Raw genomic sequence first — 18,612 nt, forward strand, 5'->3', positions numbered from 1 at the left:
TGTCACGCAGGTGGTGGAGTAATTCATTATTTTGTGATCGAATTCATGCTAGATTTTTTGCTATAAATTATGGATATGGCACCTGAGGACTAATTCTTATTTTGCTTTATTTCCAGATTCAAATAGGCTCGTTCTTACATACTAGAGCATGTCCGCACATGTGAACTCTTCAAAATAGGTGCTTTTAAAAAACGTAAAAGATAAAAATGAGATTTGTATGTATTTGAAATAAAAGATATAAAAAAAGTAAAAGTACTAAATGTCAGCTTGCTTATTTTGCTCACAATAATGATTTATTAAGTACACATTGAATGCAAATTAGAGACTATGCTTCTATAACCACAGGCCGAGAGTTTTTATTGCAACCACACAAGTTTGTAATGCTGTTTGTGAATGTTCGTTAAAACTATGGTATCGTGAAACACAGACTGGTTGAACTATGATAATGACGGTTGGATGATAACGACGGAACTTGCAACCATAGTTGGCTAACTATAAAGTTGCATTTCTGCCACCCCTGACCAAAGCTCAATCAATCAATCAATCAATCAATCAATCTATCTATCTATCTATCTATCTATCTATCTATCTATCTATCTATCTATCTATCTATCTATCTATCTATCTATCTATCTATCTATCTATCTATCTATCTATCTATCTATCTATCCATCCATCCATCCATCCATCCATCCATCCATCCATCCATCCATCCATCCATCCACCCCCCACCCCCCCACCCCCCCCCACACACACACACATATATATATAATGCACAATGCAACGCCCGGTGTGATGCAAGAGTTTTTTTGACACAGGTATCAATTTTTGCCTGACGCAGGTATCAATTTCACGTCCAGTGCCACGTTGTTTAAATGGCAAATGCACTCGCGCATCTGTTCGCCCATGGGCGAGCTGGTCTGAAAACAAGGTGTGTTCAGGCACATTGTTGGCGTGTGACTATTATGAGGATTTGCGCAGTATTTTTGGTGTTATTTAAAAAGCGCATTAGTAATATCTGCCTATAGGTGGGTGCACAACGCGCATACACACTGCTTATTATACACCCAGGGACGCACAGCAACAAACACAACAAATTTTAAATATTAAATGTTATGGTCTGCGCTTCAGACCATGCACTCAGATTGTTAAAATAGTGCCCATAATGTTCCAGGAAGTCCTGATCAATTAGCTACCAAAGAAGCATGTCAAAATTATTCACGAAAATAAGATTTCATTATCAAAGTGATTAAATTAGCAAAAATGAGTACACCCTCCTGAAAGCTAAATAATAATAAAAATGTTGGTGTCAGTTTAAGGCTATTTTTAACAACACGTAAGTATGTTGAAACAAAACATTTAAAGAGAAGTTTCTTTACAATTAAAAATATTATATAGCCCACTGAACCATTCTCAGACTTAATGCTGAGTGCAATTAAACCACTTGGGAGAGAACTGTCAGGAGACTTTATTAACACAAAAGAGAACAGAGGTATAAAAGGGATTACCAAATCACTGTTTTATGTGTGAAAATATAGCAAATGTAACACAGATATTAAACAAGGGGCTTGTGACAATGCCCCTGAAATAATCAGGCTTTAATATTAAGCTTTCATTTAGTGATGAGTGTTTTTTTACTAGACAAAGAACATAAGAAAAACCAAGCGAGAGTATCCAGCAAAAGCTATGAAAAGAGTGACTGATTATCTCACTGAGCAAGATGCAGGCTGCAGAAGTGACATGCATGGTTGTTGTCCACACTGGAACTGCCTTCAAGCACAATAGCCTTTCCCAAGGACAATGTTAACAAATTACTTTTCCACGATGTTAACAAATTACTTCTGGAAATCCATACTCTGGTTTCATTAGAACAAGTCAATCATTTTGCATCTAACAGCATCCAAAGTTTTCTGGTGTTGCTAGAGGACGAGTACAATGAGAAATGCCTGGTTCTTACGGTGAAGTTCAGTGGTAGTTAAGCTCTATTATAGAGATGTATGAGTGCTCAAGGTGTGAGGAAGTTGTACTTTTTCAATACTTTATCACACACCAATGTGTGATATAATACAAAAACCTGAAAGAGAACATATCCTCTCCTCATTTCTTGCAGTGTTGGGCTTTTTTTTTCAACATGACAATGACAAAATGCATCCTCCTAATGTGAAAATCCTTCTGTGTACATATATTTCACCCAATCTTAACACTCTGTGTACCTGTGGGGGATTCTGTAGAGATGAGTTCAGCAACAAAGATCACGGCATTTAATGAGCTCATCATCCAGGAGTTAAACAGGACAGATGTGACAATTTGTCACAAACGTGTACACTCGTCGATTGCAAGAAGGGTCAGAGCAGTATACTTCAAATTATGGAGGACATACTACAAGAATGAAATATGTGAAATATCAGGACACAAATGTATATAATGACATGGGTATGACATTACAAGGAGAGGGTGAAATATGAGACATTAACCACGCCCCCATTTTTCAAAAGGCTTATAAATCACACAGGATGGGTTTTTTCAGTAAGTAAAAATGCAGAATGTTTCCAGTGATGGGTAGGTTTAGGGGCAGGGGCAGTGCAGAGGGATAGAATACAGTTTGTACGGTATAAAAACCATTCTGCCTATGGAAACGTGTGTGTGTGTATCCGTGTGTCTATATACAAATTAATTAACATTAATTATAGATTTGTTAACACATTTTTGTGGCCCTTGGATTTAAAAAAATCTCCCTGTTCAGTTTTTAATCCAACTTTTCCAAATGTCATCAAATCCCTCATGCTACTCTTTCTCTCCTTTATCTCCTTTTTTCAGGCACAGTTCCTTCAAACGTCACCTTCCCCGTCAAATGCAGGTAGGAAGTCTGGACCTGGGAGATGATTATGATGTGGATGAGCAGCCAACCAGCATTGGCCGTATCAAGCCTGAACTCTACAAGCAGATGACCACAGACAACGATGACTCCGGCAATAGTAAAGACGGCAAAAATTGTGGCAAGATCAACTTTTCTCTCCGCTATGACTATGAGAATGAGATGTTACTTGTCAAGATACTTAAGGCATTTGATCTACCAGCCAAGGATCTTTGTGGGAGCTCCGACCCCTATGTCAAGATATATCTGCTTCCAGATCGGAAGCAGAAGTTCCAGACACGCGTCCATCGGAAAACCCTCAACCCCACGTTTGACGAGTCATTTCAGTTTCCGGTACCCTATGATGAGCTTCCTGTCAGGAAGCTCCATCTCAGCGTTTTTGACTTCGACCGGTTCTCACGGCACGATATGATTGGGGAGGTCATATTGGACAATCTGCTTGAAGTGTCTGACCTCTCAAGGGAAACCTCCATCTGGAGAGACATTCAGTATGCTACCTCTGTAAGAAAACCTTGCCGGTCTCTCTTCTCTTGATGTGTTTGCCAAATCATGAAATTCTGATGGATTTTAAGCTATATTTTTATGGAGAAAGGTGCAACATAAGGAGGGTGCTGAAAAAACACTTTGAGTGCTGAGAAAAGCGCTATTTAAATGAAACAAAGTACTTTCAATGACTATACAGTGGGGTGCTAAAGTCTGAGACTACTAGTTTTTTTTTTATTATAAAAATGTTTAATTGCAAATTTAAATATGAGCACAACAATTTGAGTAAAAAGCTGAATTTCACAATATTTAGGCAGTTTGAGAACATCTGACCATGTGTACAATACAGTTTACATGATCACTGTCACAATTTGCTTTTTTGATTCGTGACAAAAAAGAATTAAAAAATTATTAATTAATACTAATTTAATACTAATATTATTAGTATTAAAAAATACTAAAAAGCTGTGAAAATTATTATTTTATTCAACAAGGATGCATTTTAATAATCAAAAATAGAAGTATTTACAATAAAAAAGTATTAACGTTAACAAATAAATCTATTTTCCAAATTATGTTCTTTAGAACTTTTTATTCATCAAAGAAACCTAAATCCTAAATGTTTCCACAAAAATGTCAAGCAGCACAATTTGATGATTTCTGAAGGATCAGGTGACACTGAAGACTGGACATATTGATGATAAAATTACAACTTTGCATCACAAGAATAAATTACACTTTTACACATGTTAAAATACAAAACAGTTCTTTTAAACTAATAATATTTCACAATACTACTGTTTTGACTGTATTTTCTATCAAATATATGCAGCCTTGGTGAGCATAAGAGACTTCTTTCAAAAAAAATCATACAGATTAAATGTAAGATTTGTGTGTCAGAAACTTTTGGACCCCACTGTTTCACATGACGTGAATCTGATCTGAATAATCATAAGTCATCCATGTCATCTACAACATTCAAGAAAATGTTGGTTGGTTAGAAAAGGAAGGAAAGATCCTGAAACCTTAGCAAGTAAATTTGTGTGTTTTGTGTAGATGAGATAACAGATTGATTTTAAATAACAAGGCCGACTACATGAATTAGCTTCTTGCATTATATTCTGTTCAAATGCAATCGCAATGTTCAACACGCTCTGTGCCGTACACCTGTTTACGCCAAGACAGCCGAATTAATGAGAGTTCAGGGATCTACCCTCATTAACACACAGATAAGGTAGTAATTGACACACGAAGATGACTGACACAGGCTGATTGTATGTGTGGACAAAGTAATTGCCTCATTTTCGTAACAGCCACTAATAAGAGGTGCTGCCAATCACAGCGCAATATTAAACGTTGAAGGTAACCTCCAAAATAGGTCATCTGAGGTTAGTTAGTCACTCCGTAATGGCCAGATGAACCTGCTCCTCGGTGAGTCTTATTTCTCTCTGTTTTCTAGATTTACAGCTATCCTCAGAGGAGCAATTCAATAAACCCGCGGTTATTGCTTTCGTGGCAGAAGGCCGGCTGCCCCTTGAACAATAGCACACGTTCTATTACACTTGGCAGGAGATTTGAATCTGGAACTCAAGGCACCTCATTTCAAAACAATCAAAAGGGAAGGTTCACTTTAAAAAGTCATTTCATACCCGCATTATGTTTTCCCTTTACACACAAAACGAGATGTTAGGCAGAATGTTAACACTGCTCTTTTCCATACAATGGAAGTTAATAATGACCCTCATGCTCATAAAATGACAAAAAGCACCATATAAATATCTTAAAATTGGTTTGTGGTTCAAGTTTTCTGAAGCTATTCTAAAACTTTACAAAAGACTAAAGATTAAGTTGCTTTTTATATATACGCAATGCAGATATGTGCATATTGAAATTTGATTTGTTATTCAATTATGCCATTTTAATTTGTTAAAATCTGGTGTCACAAGACACAAGAACCAATGACGTTTGAAATCACTGACATCAGACATGGTGTGATACGTCTTGACATGCTATAATTTAAATATGTGTGTATGTGTGCTTGAGATTTCAGACCTATACTAAATTTAGCTTTATTTCATACAAAAAGCTTTAGATTGCTTTAGAAGACTTGGGATATTTTGCTCATTTCAGAAACTGCATAGGTCACCATTTATTTTCATTATAAGAAAAATAACATAAAAATACAGCTAAACTTCTCTATTTTTCAAGGGAGAAAGATTATACCAATGGGCTAAATGTAAAAGATGATAGATTTTTTGGAGGGGTGAACCGTCCTGCCAGCTCAGAGCAAACATGTTCCAATAGACGAAGGTGGAATGAATTTGGTCTGATCTGGGAAATAGTCCAATTTTTTGCACATGGATATATTTCCTTAAAGTTTACTTTGTTTACAAATACATCTGAGACATTTTTTATAGTGTTTTTTCTGTCAGGCTTGTATTTTGCCCATCCATCAGTCCACTTTAAAAAGTCCCTGTATGATACTTAAGCGCAAACTGCAAATAATCACCTTAGAGGGCTAGAGACATTAAGCCACAAGTAGGGGAGTCATGGGATATGTCTGTCAGAGAGAGGCTTATTGAGCTCATTTAAAGTGATTAATTTTTACACCAGTCTTAATACTGCTGAGATGATGACGCTAAGATGCTAACTCTAGCTTACTTTGCCTTTGCACTGCATGCGCTTAACTTTCAGACAAAGTGGGTGGACTTTATGTCTGAAATGCCGCTGTCCCAATGCATTGCCTTTGATATTTTTGTCGGATAGCCCTACATTGGTTTTATCTTAATTTAAAAGAAACCTGATATGCAGTGCCGTTTCTAGGCATAGGCAAACTAGGCGGTCGCCTAGGGCGCCAACAGCTGGGGGGCGCCAGCTAGCCCCCGCCCCAACAAGATTTTTAAGTTATTTCATATATATTTTATTATTAATATTTCATAATTTTGCTATTTCAAGGCATTATGATTAGTTGCGATTATTGGAGTGAAGTCACCATGGTGATAGTGGCGCTGCTGTAATGAAATGAGATCATGTAGAGGGCGGCAGGGAACGTCGTCATCCGTGGAGTTGTAACGCTTGTGTCCGAGTGAAAAATGCGGATAGCTCACTTAATGTAACTGGAGTGGATGCAAACACGGAGGCGGAAACAGAAAACAGATCGCACTTTATTCCCGCTGAACTCTCATCACAAACTCCCTTTTCGTCCACAGCATTACTTAATAAAACAAAATAACTGACTGTTAGCAACAGAAAAGAGAAAATAATCTCCACACATGGGAGCTCAAGACTCAAGATGCAGACTTCGTTTGCAGGGAGCGCGCGCAACTCTTAAAGGGGCCACACTACATTTGTACTCGTTACAGCGTGCTTTATTTTCATCATCATGAAAAGGGTCAAAGCCATCAGGGGCTCAGTATCGTAAAAAGAAAAAAGAGGAAATATAAAAAAAAGAAAGTGAAATATACAGGTATGTTAGCCTACTTATTGGTTACTTGTTCTCTACTAATCTGGTTGCTCTATCATAACGTTGAGCAAAACATTACACTCAATATTAGTACTGGACGGACCCGGACCACACGCCATGCTCATTTCCGGTGCAGAACATTATAGCAGTTCATTTGAATATTTTTTTTTTTACATTAGAGATAGCTGTTTAGTGTAAATTGATCAAGTAGGCTAATACTGTCATAACCATGGGCCTCACTAGGCCCTTTTTTATGAATTTATGCATAACCCCCCCCCCCCCCCCCCCCCCCCCCCCCCCCCCCCGTAGGCTTCGGCTACGGCTTCGCCCCGTCTTTTAGTCTTTGTGTCACTGTGTTCTTCAATCCGCAGCGGCGCCGAGTGACATGGTTTTCAAGCTATTGTTATCTAATTTTTTGGCCTTCAGAACATCTTAAAATACACATATGTAGATCATAGAAATCAAAAATTTCTCGGGGGAGCATGCAACCCGACCCCCCCAACATCTGTGATCTCAGTGATAATAAACCTAGCTACATTATTCGATTAATGCATGTACAATATGCCCATGAAATAAGGAAGTCATAGTTACTTAATAAGTTGTAGTTTAAAAAAAAAAAAGGGGGGGGGGGGGGTGCAACATATGAATCTCGCCTAGGGTGCCAGAAAGGCTAGAAACGGCCCTGCTGATATGCTTGGATCAGCTGTAAGGGAAATGTTGGACCTCATGCCCTGGTGGAAAGGCCGAAATGTTTTGGAGTGTTGGCGTTTAATTAACAGTTTGCTGGAGTGGTGTCCAGGAGAGCTTGTGTCTTGGAGAATCACAACAGTTAATTGGTCACTGCATGTGGCTAAATCTGTCCGAACAGAACTCCCCTAGACCTCGATATTGAGTCACAGGCTTATTAAACCCAACCTTCATAGTCAAAATGCCAAACCACAAATACCAATAAAAAACTTCTTGCACTTGCAGCACTAACTAGCTGTAAGCATATCTGGGAAATAATAGCAAAGTGACTGTATTGATCATATTGATGCAGAATCTTTCTCTATTCAGCTATTGTGCAGATTGAAAAGTCAATAATTACTGATACAATGATTTTTCAACTTAAAAGATTTGTTCAAAACATAGATTCGTTTACAGATGAAACACCGCTAGTGACAAGCTGTCATAGCATTGGTAAGTCTGAAAGGAAGCCAGTTTTTACCACATTAAAAAAATCACGCTTTAGTAAATTATAACACCAAATATCCTAATTATGAGATATAAAGGCCAGATTAATATTTAAAGTCATAATTATGAAAAAAAAAATGACTTTCATTAAAAAAAAATATCTCATACATTTAAACGTCATAATTATGCTTATAAAAAGTGTACTTCTTGTCATAATTATAACTTAGCATCTCATTAAGGCTGTTTATTTCAGAATTATGACACTTAAATAATATCAACTTTTTGTGCCTTCATTTTGACTTTTTACATCATTTACCAAGACATGCTTCTTTCTTTCTTCTTTCTTTTTTTTATGTGGTGGAAATGGGCTTCTATACTCATATCTTGACTGGGAATGCTTGTAGAACAGTGTCTTTTTCTGGTACATTATTGCACATTTGATGTTTTTATCTCTATTATCTGAAGCTATTGAATTGAAAAGGTGACCTTTGTAACAAAATGTGCCAATACATCATGCTACATTGATTTGTCTGTGTCTGTCTGTGTCTGACAGGAGACCGTGGACCTTGGGGAGATCATGTTCTCACTCTGCTATCTACCTACAGCAGGCAGATTAACACTCACAGTCATCAAGTGCAGGAACCTGAAGGCAATGGACATTACAGGATACTCAGGTAGCATTTTGAGCATCAAAATACAGACAAGAGATTAGAAGTATAGGGAAGAGGGGGGTGAAACGTGTCATAAGCACTCTCTCAATCTAAAACTCATACTTTTTGTCATGTGACCATACATTTAGAAATTAACATTTGGCAACACTTTATTTTAGGGCCCAATTCTTACTATTAAGTATTTATAGTTTAATTTAGCGTATAGCACGTGTATTACTAAGATATTGGTATTGATAATGGTGTTTATGAGAACTTAAGTACGTATATATTAATGCTTTTTTCTGCATGACCATATTCTGCATCCCTTAATGTAGAGATCCTACCCCATACCTAAACTTAAAGAACAACTCCAGTGAAAAATGAACCTAGGGGTAATTAACAAATGGTTACCAAGTAGAACGTTATCTGGGATGCGTATCATGAAAATCGAATATAAAGAGTTTTATCTCTAAAAACAGATTCGCTTTTAAGGCTTGTATATGGGGCACAGAGTAAGTAAAATTAAATTGCTAGTTAAAGGGTTAGTTCACACAAAAATGAAATTTCTTTCATTAATGACTCACCCCAATGTCGTTCCACACCCGTAAGACCTCTGTTCATCCTTAGGAACACAGTTTCAGATATTTTAGATTTAGTCTAAGGCCTTTCTGTCCTTTGCATCTAAGTGTATGCCCACTTGCTGTCCACGTCCAGAAGGTAATGAAAACATCATCAAAGTAGTTCATATGTGACATCAGTTGGTTAGTTAGACTCTTTTGAAGCATCGACAATACATTTTGGTCCGAAAATAACAAAAAATACGACTTTATTCAGCATTGTCTTCTCTTCCGTGTTCCTCAAATAAAGAATCAAGCGGTCATGATTCAAGATTCGTTTCGCATGTCAAACTGGCAAACTGCTGAAATCACGTGACATTGGCGATATGAATCACGAATCAATCTGCTGATTCGCGACCGTTTGATTCTTTTTTGAGGTTTTAAAACAAACGCAGAAGAGAAGACAATGCTGAATAAAGCCGTATTTTTTGTTATTTTTGTATTGTCGACGCTTCAAAAGAGTCTAACTAACCAAATGATGTCACATATGGACTACTTTGATGATGTTTTCATTACCTTCTGGATGTGGACAGCAAGTGGGCATACATTTACATTCAAAGGATCTGGGACTAAATCTAAAATATCTTGAACACAATAAACTGTGTTCCGAGGATGAACAGAGGTCTTACGGGTGTGGAACGACATTTGGGTGAGTCATTAATGAAAGAAATTTCATTTTTGGGTGAACTAACCCTTTAACATCATTAACAAGGCTCAAAATAGCCTCACACTAACACGGTAGCATAATGAGGGTCTCTACATGCAAACCAAAGCATTGAGAACTTTTTAAGTGTACAAACAGTTTAATAAAAAGATACTTTATAAAGACAGTACATTATGCGTATACGGACAGCAGCCATCTTGGAAAACAGCTTCGACGAGTCGAGCCACGAACGCTGTGAAAAATGATAGTATGTTCTGTAAAATAAATAAAAAATATTAAAAACATTCAAATATTCTAAATATTAAACTTGGGCAGGTTTTCTCATTTATGTTCATATTTTGATTTGAAATATAAATCATTCATGTATTCCTTTGATTCAACCCTCTTGACACATTCTAAAGTAATCATTTGTATTACCACTGTCTTATTTCTCCTTGCCTAGAGGACAATTTAAGTAAAAAGTAGCACCAATCTCCCCTATAATTGCTCAATTTGGCATAATGGCTTCTGGAAAGCTTTTTGTATTTTCTCATATTGTCAATGCACACGTCCAGCATGCTCTAATTGTGGTTTTATGTTACAAATTCTGTTGAGTCTGTTCATATAAACAAACTTTCCCAGCGGTAAATCATCAGCATTACTGATCGAGTTAAGGCAGAAAGTCTGAAGAAGCGTTAAAAATGTGATGCAGGGAATGATTTTAAGCTCTAATAACATGAATTGCTCACACTATCATGGTTTTCCTTTTAATGATAGTGTCACATAGCAGACATTTTTACTTTTATCTGCTGAAGAGTAAACGTTTTTCATTTGCAGTAAAATTGAATTCACATTCAGTGGATAATATCTATTTAGAAGTGCCCCAAGCTAATTTGGTGTCAGAACAAGTACTTCTCATCTGATTTGTTCTGCTCAAGCTGGAAGTAGTTTATGGCTTACTAATGCACAAGCATAATGGATCAAACAAATCGCGCAATGATGGAGAGGAATGGAAATCAGTATGCAGCTCTGATGTCAGAATCAGCGCTCAAGTCATTTCATTAAGGCCCTAAATCTCAATGGCCTTCTATTCACGCTGAATATTAAGTTAGCTCTATGAAGCTATCCAGCATTCATTTCTAATCTTCTCATCTTATACTCTCATCAACTTTAAGCTATTGTTAGAGGATTCATTAATTAAAACTAAGTGCATACTGCAATCTGTTTAAAGAATATATTAACGAATTAATAAATAAAAAGTCAAACTGCAAAACGTGAACTTAATAGCAGTTATATGATCTAGGCTAATATCAGTGTTTTCTCTGAACAGATCCCTATGTGAAAGTATCCCTCATTTGTGATGGGAGACGTCTCAAAAAGAAGAAGACCACAACAAAGAAAAACACCCTGAATCCCACTTATAATGAGGCTATTATCTTTGACATCCCTCCCGAGAGCATGGACCAAGTCAGCTTGCACATCTCAGTCATGGACTATGATCTGTATGTAACAGCAATTTCTCATTTATACACTGAAATTTAAAGACACGGATCAACCCAAAGTGAAAATTGTGTCAATTGTGAATTGTCTGTCAGCTGCGGTTGCAAAAATAAAGGTAAAGAGCTGGATCTATTTGCAGCAAGAAATGATTATCAGAATACCCAGAATATACTTGATCATTTACATGAACAGAACTTCAGAGTTCACACAACGAGAACAGACAACAAACTGAAAGAATCATAGAGCTCCAATACCCAAACAAGCCAATCGACGAAATTAAAAACAGATGCACATAATAATCAAATCAATACGGAACCATAGAAACTAACTGAGACACAGGAAACTGAACTTAAATGTGTCCAGCCCACCAAAAACAGAAAATGACACAGGTTTCCAAAACACTGTCGCGCTGCAAATAAGAATTTTCATAAGAATCTTTCTCTCACACAAAGCTATTGAATGGCTTCAGAAGACAAAAATAATCCATCTCTGTAAGTCCATAAAATGCCATTGAATGGGTTCCGCTCCTTTGCTTGAAAAACCACACACAGCGACCATGACAGTAATCCATATGACTCCACTGGATGAATCAATGTCTTCTGAAGCGTAACGATACAGGGGTTGGACAATGAAACTAAAACACAGGCCAATATAATGTTGGAGGTTTCACTCTTTTTGGTGGCCAATCTTCACTGATTTTACATTCCATCAGTAAGTGCAGAGTGTAAAGATTGAATAAACAGAGTAATATCACAGCTGTAGGGGACAGCGGGGCACAACCTAACACTTTTTTTACATTAATTTCACACGTCTATGTGGTTTTGTTTCATTAATATAGTGTCTACTTTAAGTGAAATGTGACAACATGCCCCATAGGAATGTGTAATGTTTGTACATTGTACAAACCCGATTCCAAAAAAGTTGGGACACTGTTGTAAATAAAAACAGAATGCAATGATGTGGAAGTTTCAAATTTCAATATTTTATTCAGAATAAAACATAGATGACATTTCAAATGTTTAAACTGAGAAAATGTATCATTTTAGGGGGAAAATAAGTTGATTTGAAATTTCATGGCATCAACACATGTTAACCACCGTGTGGCATCCCCTCTTCTTTTTATAACAGACTGCAAACGTCTGGGGACTGAGGAGACAAGTTGCTCAAGTTTAGGCATAGGAATGTTGTCCATTTCTTGTCTAATACAGGCTTCTAGTTGCTCAGCTGTCTTAGGTCTTCTTTGTCGCATCTACATCTTTATGATGGGCCAAATGTTTTATGGGTGAAAAATCTGGACTGCAGGCTGTCCATTTCAGTACCCGGATCCTTCTTCTACGCAGCCATGATGTAGTAATTAATGCAGGATGTGTCTGGCATTGTGATGTTGGAAGGTCTTCCCTGAAAGATACAATGTCTGGATGGGAGCATATGTTGTTCCCCATACCATCAGAGATGCAGGCTTCTGAACTGAGCGCTGATGACAACTTGTCCTTGTCCTCCTTAGTCCGGATGACATGGCGTCCCAGTTTTCCAAAAAATGCTTCAAATTTTGATTCGTCTGACCACAGAACAGTTTTTCACTTTGTCACAGTCCATTTTAAATGAGCGCTTGGCCCAGAGAAAACGCCTGCGCTTCTGGATCATATTTAGATATGGCTTTTTTCCCCTATTTAGTTTTAGCCAGCAACAGCGAATAGCATGGTGAATTGTGTTCACAGACAGTGTTCTGGAAGTGCATTCCTGAGCCCATGTTGTGGTTTTCATTACAGTAGCATTCCTGTATGTGATGCAGTGCCGTAAGGGCACGAAGATCACGGGCATCAAGTACTGTTATAAGGCCTTGACCATTATGCACCAAGATTGTTCCAGATTCTCTGAATCTTTAGATGCTATTATGCACTGTAGATGATGATAATTTCAAACTCTTAGCATTTTTTTTTCTGAGAAACTTCTTTTTGATATTGCTCCATTTTTCGCTTCAGCATTGGGTGAACTGGTGATCCTCTGCCCATCTTGACTTCTGAGAGACACTGCCACTCTGAGAGGCTCTTTTTATACCCAATCATGTTGCCAATTGACATAAGTTGCAAATAAGTCCTTCCGCTGTTCCTTATATGTACTATTAACTTTTCTGGCCTCTTATTGCTAACTATTTTGGAATGTGTAGCTCTTATGAAATCTACAGTGAGCCAATATTTGGTATGACATTTCAAAATGTCTCACTTTCAACATTTGATATGGTATCAATATTTTATTGTGCATAAAATATAAGTTTATGAGATTTATAAATAATTACATTCCTTTTTTATTCACAATTTAGACAGTGTCCAAACTTTTTTGGAATCGGGTAACATGCAAGGGGCACATTGACATTGACCATTTTCTGACGATATCTCAAAATAATTAATAAAAGTATAGAATATAATAGCGTAGGTCCAAAAGGGGCTCATTGTGATGCAGTGTTACCACAGTTAGAGAATTAAATGCAGTTAACACACCTTGACTATCCTGTTTCCACCAAAACTGTTGGGAGCTCCGCAGAGTCAATATTCATGGTCGGGCTGCTATGGCCTAACATTTGTTCCCTCATGCCAATGTCAAATATCCGTTTCATTGGTGCCAACAGTTCAAATATTGGGCTGTAGACACTGTGAAACATGTATTGTTCTTTGATGAGTCCACACCGTGTTTCCCACATCCGTAGTGGTGGTCGTCTTTGCTTCCATGTTACTTTCGCTCAAACGTCACAATGCACTTAGATTTATGTCAAGCTAAAATTGTGAATGCACGTAAGTTTATTATTTATATTAGTTTGTCTCTAACATGCCTATCATTTCACTTCAGAAGACATTAATTCATCCACTGGGGTTATGGATTACCGTAATAATCAAACATAAATGTAAAAAAACATTTTTTTTGTTTATCTGAAGGAAGAAAGTCATGTACATCAGAAGAGGGTGAATAAATGATGAGAGAATATTCATATTCATTTTTGGCTAAACTATACCTTTAACACAGTTCATACAACCCCATTTCCAGAAATTGTTTGAACATTCTGTAAAATGCAATCAAATCAAGAATCGTAGTTTCTCTTGTACATTTATTTAACTGATAATAATACAAAATTTATTAAACATTTATTAAAATTAAAATTTTGTAAATTTAAACAAATTTAGACTATGATGGCTACAACACACTCCAAAAATTTGGGACAGAGGCATGTCCAACTTTCCTTTCACATGGCCTTTCCTTTTAATTACACTTTTTAATTACTCAGGAATTGAGGATGCTGGTTGTTGAAGTTTTTCAAGTGGATTTTTTGCCCAATCTTGCCTGATACAACACAGCTGCTCAACAGTCTGTGACCATTCTCTTTTATCGTTTAGATATTAGTTTAAGTCTCTGTACAATCCCAATACATCTCTATGTCAATGGCACCTTCCCACTCATGCAAGTCATCCGTGCCGTTTGCACTGATGCAACCCATACCGTGACCAATGTTTACTTTTGCACCTGTCGCTGATGAAAGCTATAAAAACACGTTGAAATGTGGTCTCATCTGACCGCAGCACATATTTCCACTGTGTTTTGGATCATCTGAGATAAGCTTGGGCCCAGAGAACTTGGCAGCATCTCTGCATACCATTAATGTACAGCTTTCTCCTTGCATAACAGAGATTCGAGCTGCATGTCTTGAAGCAGCAGCAGACTGTTAAGTGACAATGGTTTTTCAAAATACGCCTGAGCCCATGTGGCTATATTTAAGAGAGTAGCATGACGGTTTCTCATGTAATGCCATCTGAGGGCTCAAAGGTCATGCACATTCAACAGAGGTCTCCTGCCTTGTCCTACATGGTCTGAGATTTCTCTGGATTCCCTGAAGCTTTTCACAGTAAATGTTGAAATACCTCAACAATTTGCAATCTTGCGTTAAGAAATAGGATATTTGAATTGTTTGACAATTCTCTCAGGATATTTAGCACCAAGTGTTAAGCCATGACCCATCTTTGCTGGCAAAGAATAAGATGCTTATTTTAAACCACAAATTCTTGATAATTTTCTTTGGAAATGGGGTTGTGTGGTATATTTGTGCAACAAACTCAAGGCACATAACCCAAACAAAAAAATATTAAAATATTGAAACAACCTGTACAGGATATATTAGACTAGCAGGATCAGACATCAGAAAGATCGCATGGTACATGTGCTTAAGTAGAAAGAGAAAAAGGTCAGATGTCAGAGCATTCACCGCTCACCTCTCTACCGGAACTGCTCAAAGAACCGGGTGCATACATTTTACCCAAAATTGTCAAGTCTCAAGCAGTCATGACAAGAACACACACACAGACAAACACACACACACACACACACACACACACAATTAGATGTCAGGAACTGCTATTTCATAATTCTCTTCCATGGGTTCACAAAAAGACTTGTTTAAAGTTCAGCACCACTGAGGTAAATGTATGTTGATTTCTTTATCCTGTGGCACTACAGCTAGTTCATCTGAGTACAAATATGCACATATTTTTACACACCTACCTCAGTAAGAGGCCAGTTGCACTGGCAGGCAAACACATATCATTGTCTTTTAACAAAATGCTTTTAGGTCATGCAAATTGTTACAGTATTCATTGCCAGAGTGGATGTTTGGATCACTTAAATTAAAACGGATACCAATGCACAGACCATTTTGTAACAAACAAATCTTATCTTGCAGGGTGGGCCACAATGAGATAATTGGTGTGTGCCGTTTGGGCTGTGGTGTTGAAGGTTTAGGTAGAGACCACTGGAATGAGATGCTCGCATACCCCCGTAAGCCAATTGCACACTGGCACCCCCTGCTGGAGCCTAAGAAATCAGAAAAAGTGGTAAGTAACCTTCCTCCAGGAATGCAAAAGTGAAGGGTATATATAATAACCCTCTGAATTAGTGTTTACATAAGGGGTTAATACACACTTGAACCAGCTAATCAAGGTTTTACTAGGCATACTTGAAACTTCCAGGCAGGTGTGTTGAGGCATGTTGGACAGACTCTGCATAACAGTGGCAATCCAGGGCCAAGTTTGAACACCCCTGGATTATATAGAACTAAGAACTAGGTTTTTTAAATGCAAATTCATTTCTGACCAGTCGCCAATCTCTCTTTGTAAATATTCAGATCCCTCTAGTCACATCCTCAGCCTCGTACTTCATAAATAAAACATGAGTGGAATATGTCAGTGTTGATATTAATTCACACACTGAAATTCTGTCCCCTATTCTGAAATGTGCTCAAGAGGTAATCATGAGGAAAACATGAATTTATCATGAATTTTGCTTTCTTCATTCAATTTACTTTAAAAAAAAATCTGTTAAAAATAAAAACATGCCCCTTTAATTAATATTGTCTTTATTTTGAACAAAGTTATGTAAATTCATTAAAATTAATACCAAAAAAAATACAGTTGTTTCAGTCGAGGTCCTGTGTGGTCATCTCTGCATTGTGTTTGGGGACGTGGCCACACACTATTTCATCCCAATATTTAATAAGTAGGCCAGAGAAATTATAATGAGTGGCTAGATTGTAAGCCATTGTTTTTGGTCATTTTAGCTGTTTCCATTACTGACTTTTATCCTTATTGATATGAGTTAACATAGGTTTTATTGGTAATCACCATTATTGAAAATATTGTTGTTTCTAATTAAGTTCGTATTGAATAAATTAAATTAGTGAGAATTTTCCTGCTAGTATAAGAAAGAGGCTATTAAACAAAGGCTGATTCTCATTTTTACAACTGGTATATGTAAATAATTACATAAAAGCATGAGAAAAGTCAGGTTGAGGATTAGTTATTTAATTCGTAGCCTCATTTATGCAGTTTGCTGGAACATGGTTAGATTACAGGTGATGGTCATATAATTAGAATATCATCAAAAAGTTGATTTATTTCACTAATTCCATTCAAAAAGTGAAACTTGTATATTATATTCATTCATTACACACAGACTGATATATTTCAAATGTTAATTTCTTTTCATTTTAATTATTATAAATGGACAATAACTAAGGACAATACCAAATTCAGCATCTCAGAAAATTAGAATATTGTGAAAAGTTTCAATATTAAAGACCTCTGGTGCCAGACTCTAATCAGCTAATTAAATCAAGACACATGTAACAACCTTTAAATGGTCTCTCAGCCTAGTTCTGTAGGCTACACAATCATAGGAAGACTGCTGACTTGACAGTTGTCCAAAAGACGACCATTGACACCTTGCACAATGAGGGCAAGCACAAAAGGTCATTGCAAAAGAGGCTGGCTGTTCACAGAGCTCTGTGTCCAAGCACATTAATAGAGAGGCGAAGGGAAGGAAAAGATGTGGTAGAAAAAAGTGTACAAGCAATAGGAATAACCACACCCTGGAGAGGATTGTGAAACAAAGCCCATTCAAAAATGTGGGGGAGATTCACAAAGAGTGGACTGCAGCTGGAGTCAATGCTTCAAGAACCACTAAGCACAGACGTATGCAAGACATGGGTTTCAGCTGTCGCAGTCCTTGTGTCAAGCCACTCTTGAACAACAGACAACGTCAGAAGCGTCTCACCTGGGCTAATGACAAAAAGGACTGCTAAGTGGTTCAAAGTTATGATCTGATTAAGTAAATTTCTGCATTTCCTATGGAAATCAGGGTCCTACAGTCTGGAGGAAGAGAGAAGAGGCACACAATCCAAGTTGCCTGAGGTTCAGTGTAAAGTTTCCACAGTCAGTGATGGTTTGGGTTGCCATGTCATCTGCTGGTGTTGGTCCATTGTGTTTTCTGAGGTCCAAAGTCAACACAGCCATATACCAGGAAGTTTTAGAGCACTTGCAGATTTAATTCTTCAACAGGACTTGGGCGCTGCACACAGTGCCAAAGCAACCAGTACCTGGTTTAAGGACCATGGTATCCCTGTTCTTTACTGGCCAACAAACTCACCTGACCTTGACCCTACAGAAAATCTATGGGGTATTGTGAAGAGGAAGATGCGATATGCCAGACCCAACAAGGCAGAAGAGCTGAATGCCACTATCAGAGAAATCTGGGCTCTCATAACACCTGAGCAGAGCCAGACTGATCGACTCCATGCCTCACCACATTGCTGTAGTAATTCAGGCAAAATGAGCCCCAACTAAGTATTGAGTGCTGTACATGCTCATGCTTTTCAGTTGGCCAAGATTTCT

General features: G+C 37.4%; 1 protein-coding gene across 1 annotated transcript in view; it reads left to right on the plus strand.

Annotated features, from left to right (window-relative positions):
* Positions 1-18,612, plus strand: part of syt6a (synaptotagmin VIa) — a 63,528-nt gene that overhangs the window by 42,248 nt on the left and 2,668 nt on the right. Inside the window, exons 3-6 of the mRNA XM_067446177.1 lie at positions 2,818-3,376; positions 8,548-8,668; positions 11,235-11,406; positions 16,128-16,278. Coding sequence (XP_067302278.1) covers positions 2,818-3,376; positions 8,548-8,668; positions 11,235-11,406; positions 16,128-16,278 — 1,003 coding nt within the window. The remainder of the gene's footprint in view (positions 1-2,817; positions 3,377-8,547; positions 8,669-11,234; positions 11,407-16,127; positions 16,279-18,612) is intronic.

The sequence above is a fragment of the Pseudorasbora parva genome, chromosome 6 (genome assembly GCF_024679245.1).
Source record: "Pseudorasbora parva isolate DD20220531a chromosome 6, ASM2467924v1, whole genome shotgun sequence".
Lineage (NCBI taxonomy): Eukaryota > Metazoa > Chordata > Actinopteri > Cypriniformes > Gobionidae > Pseudorasbora > Pseudorasbora parva.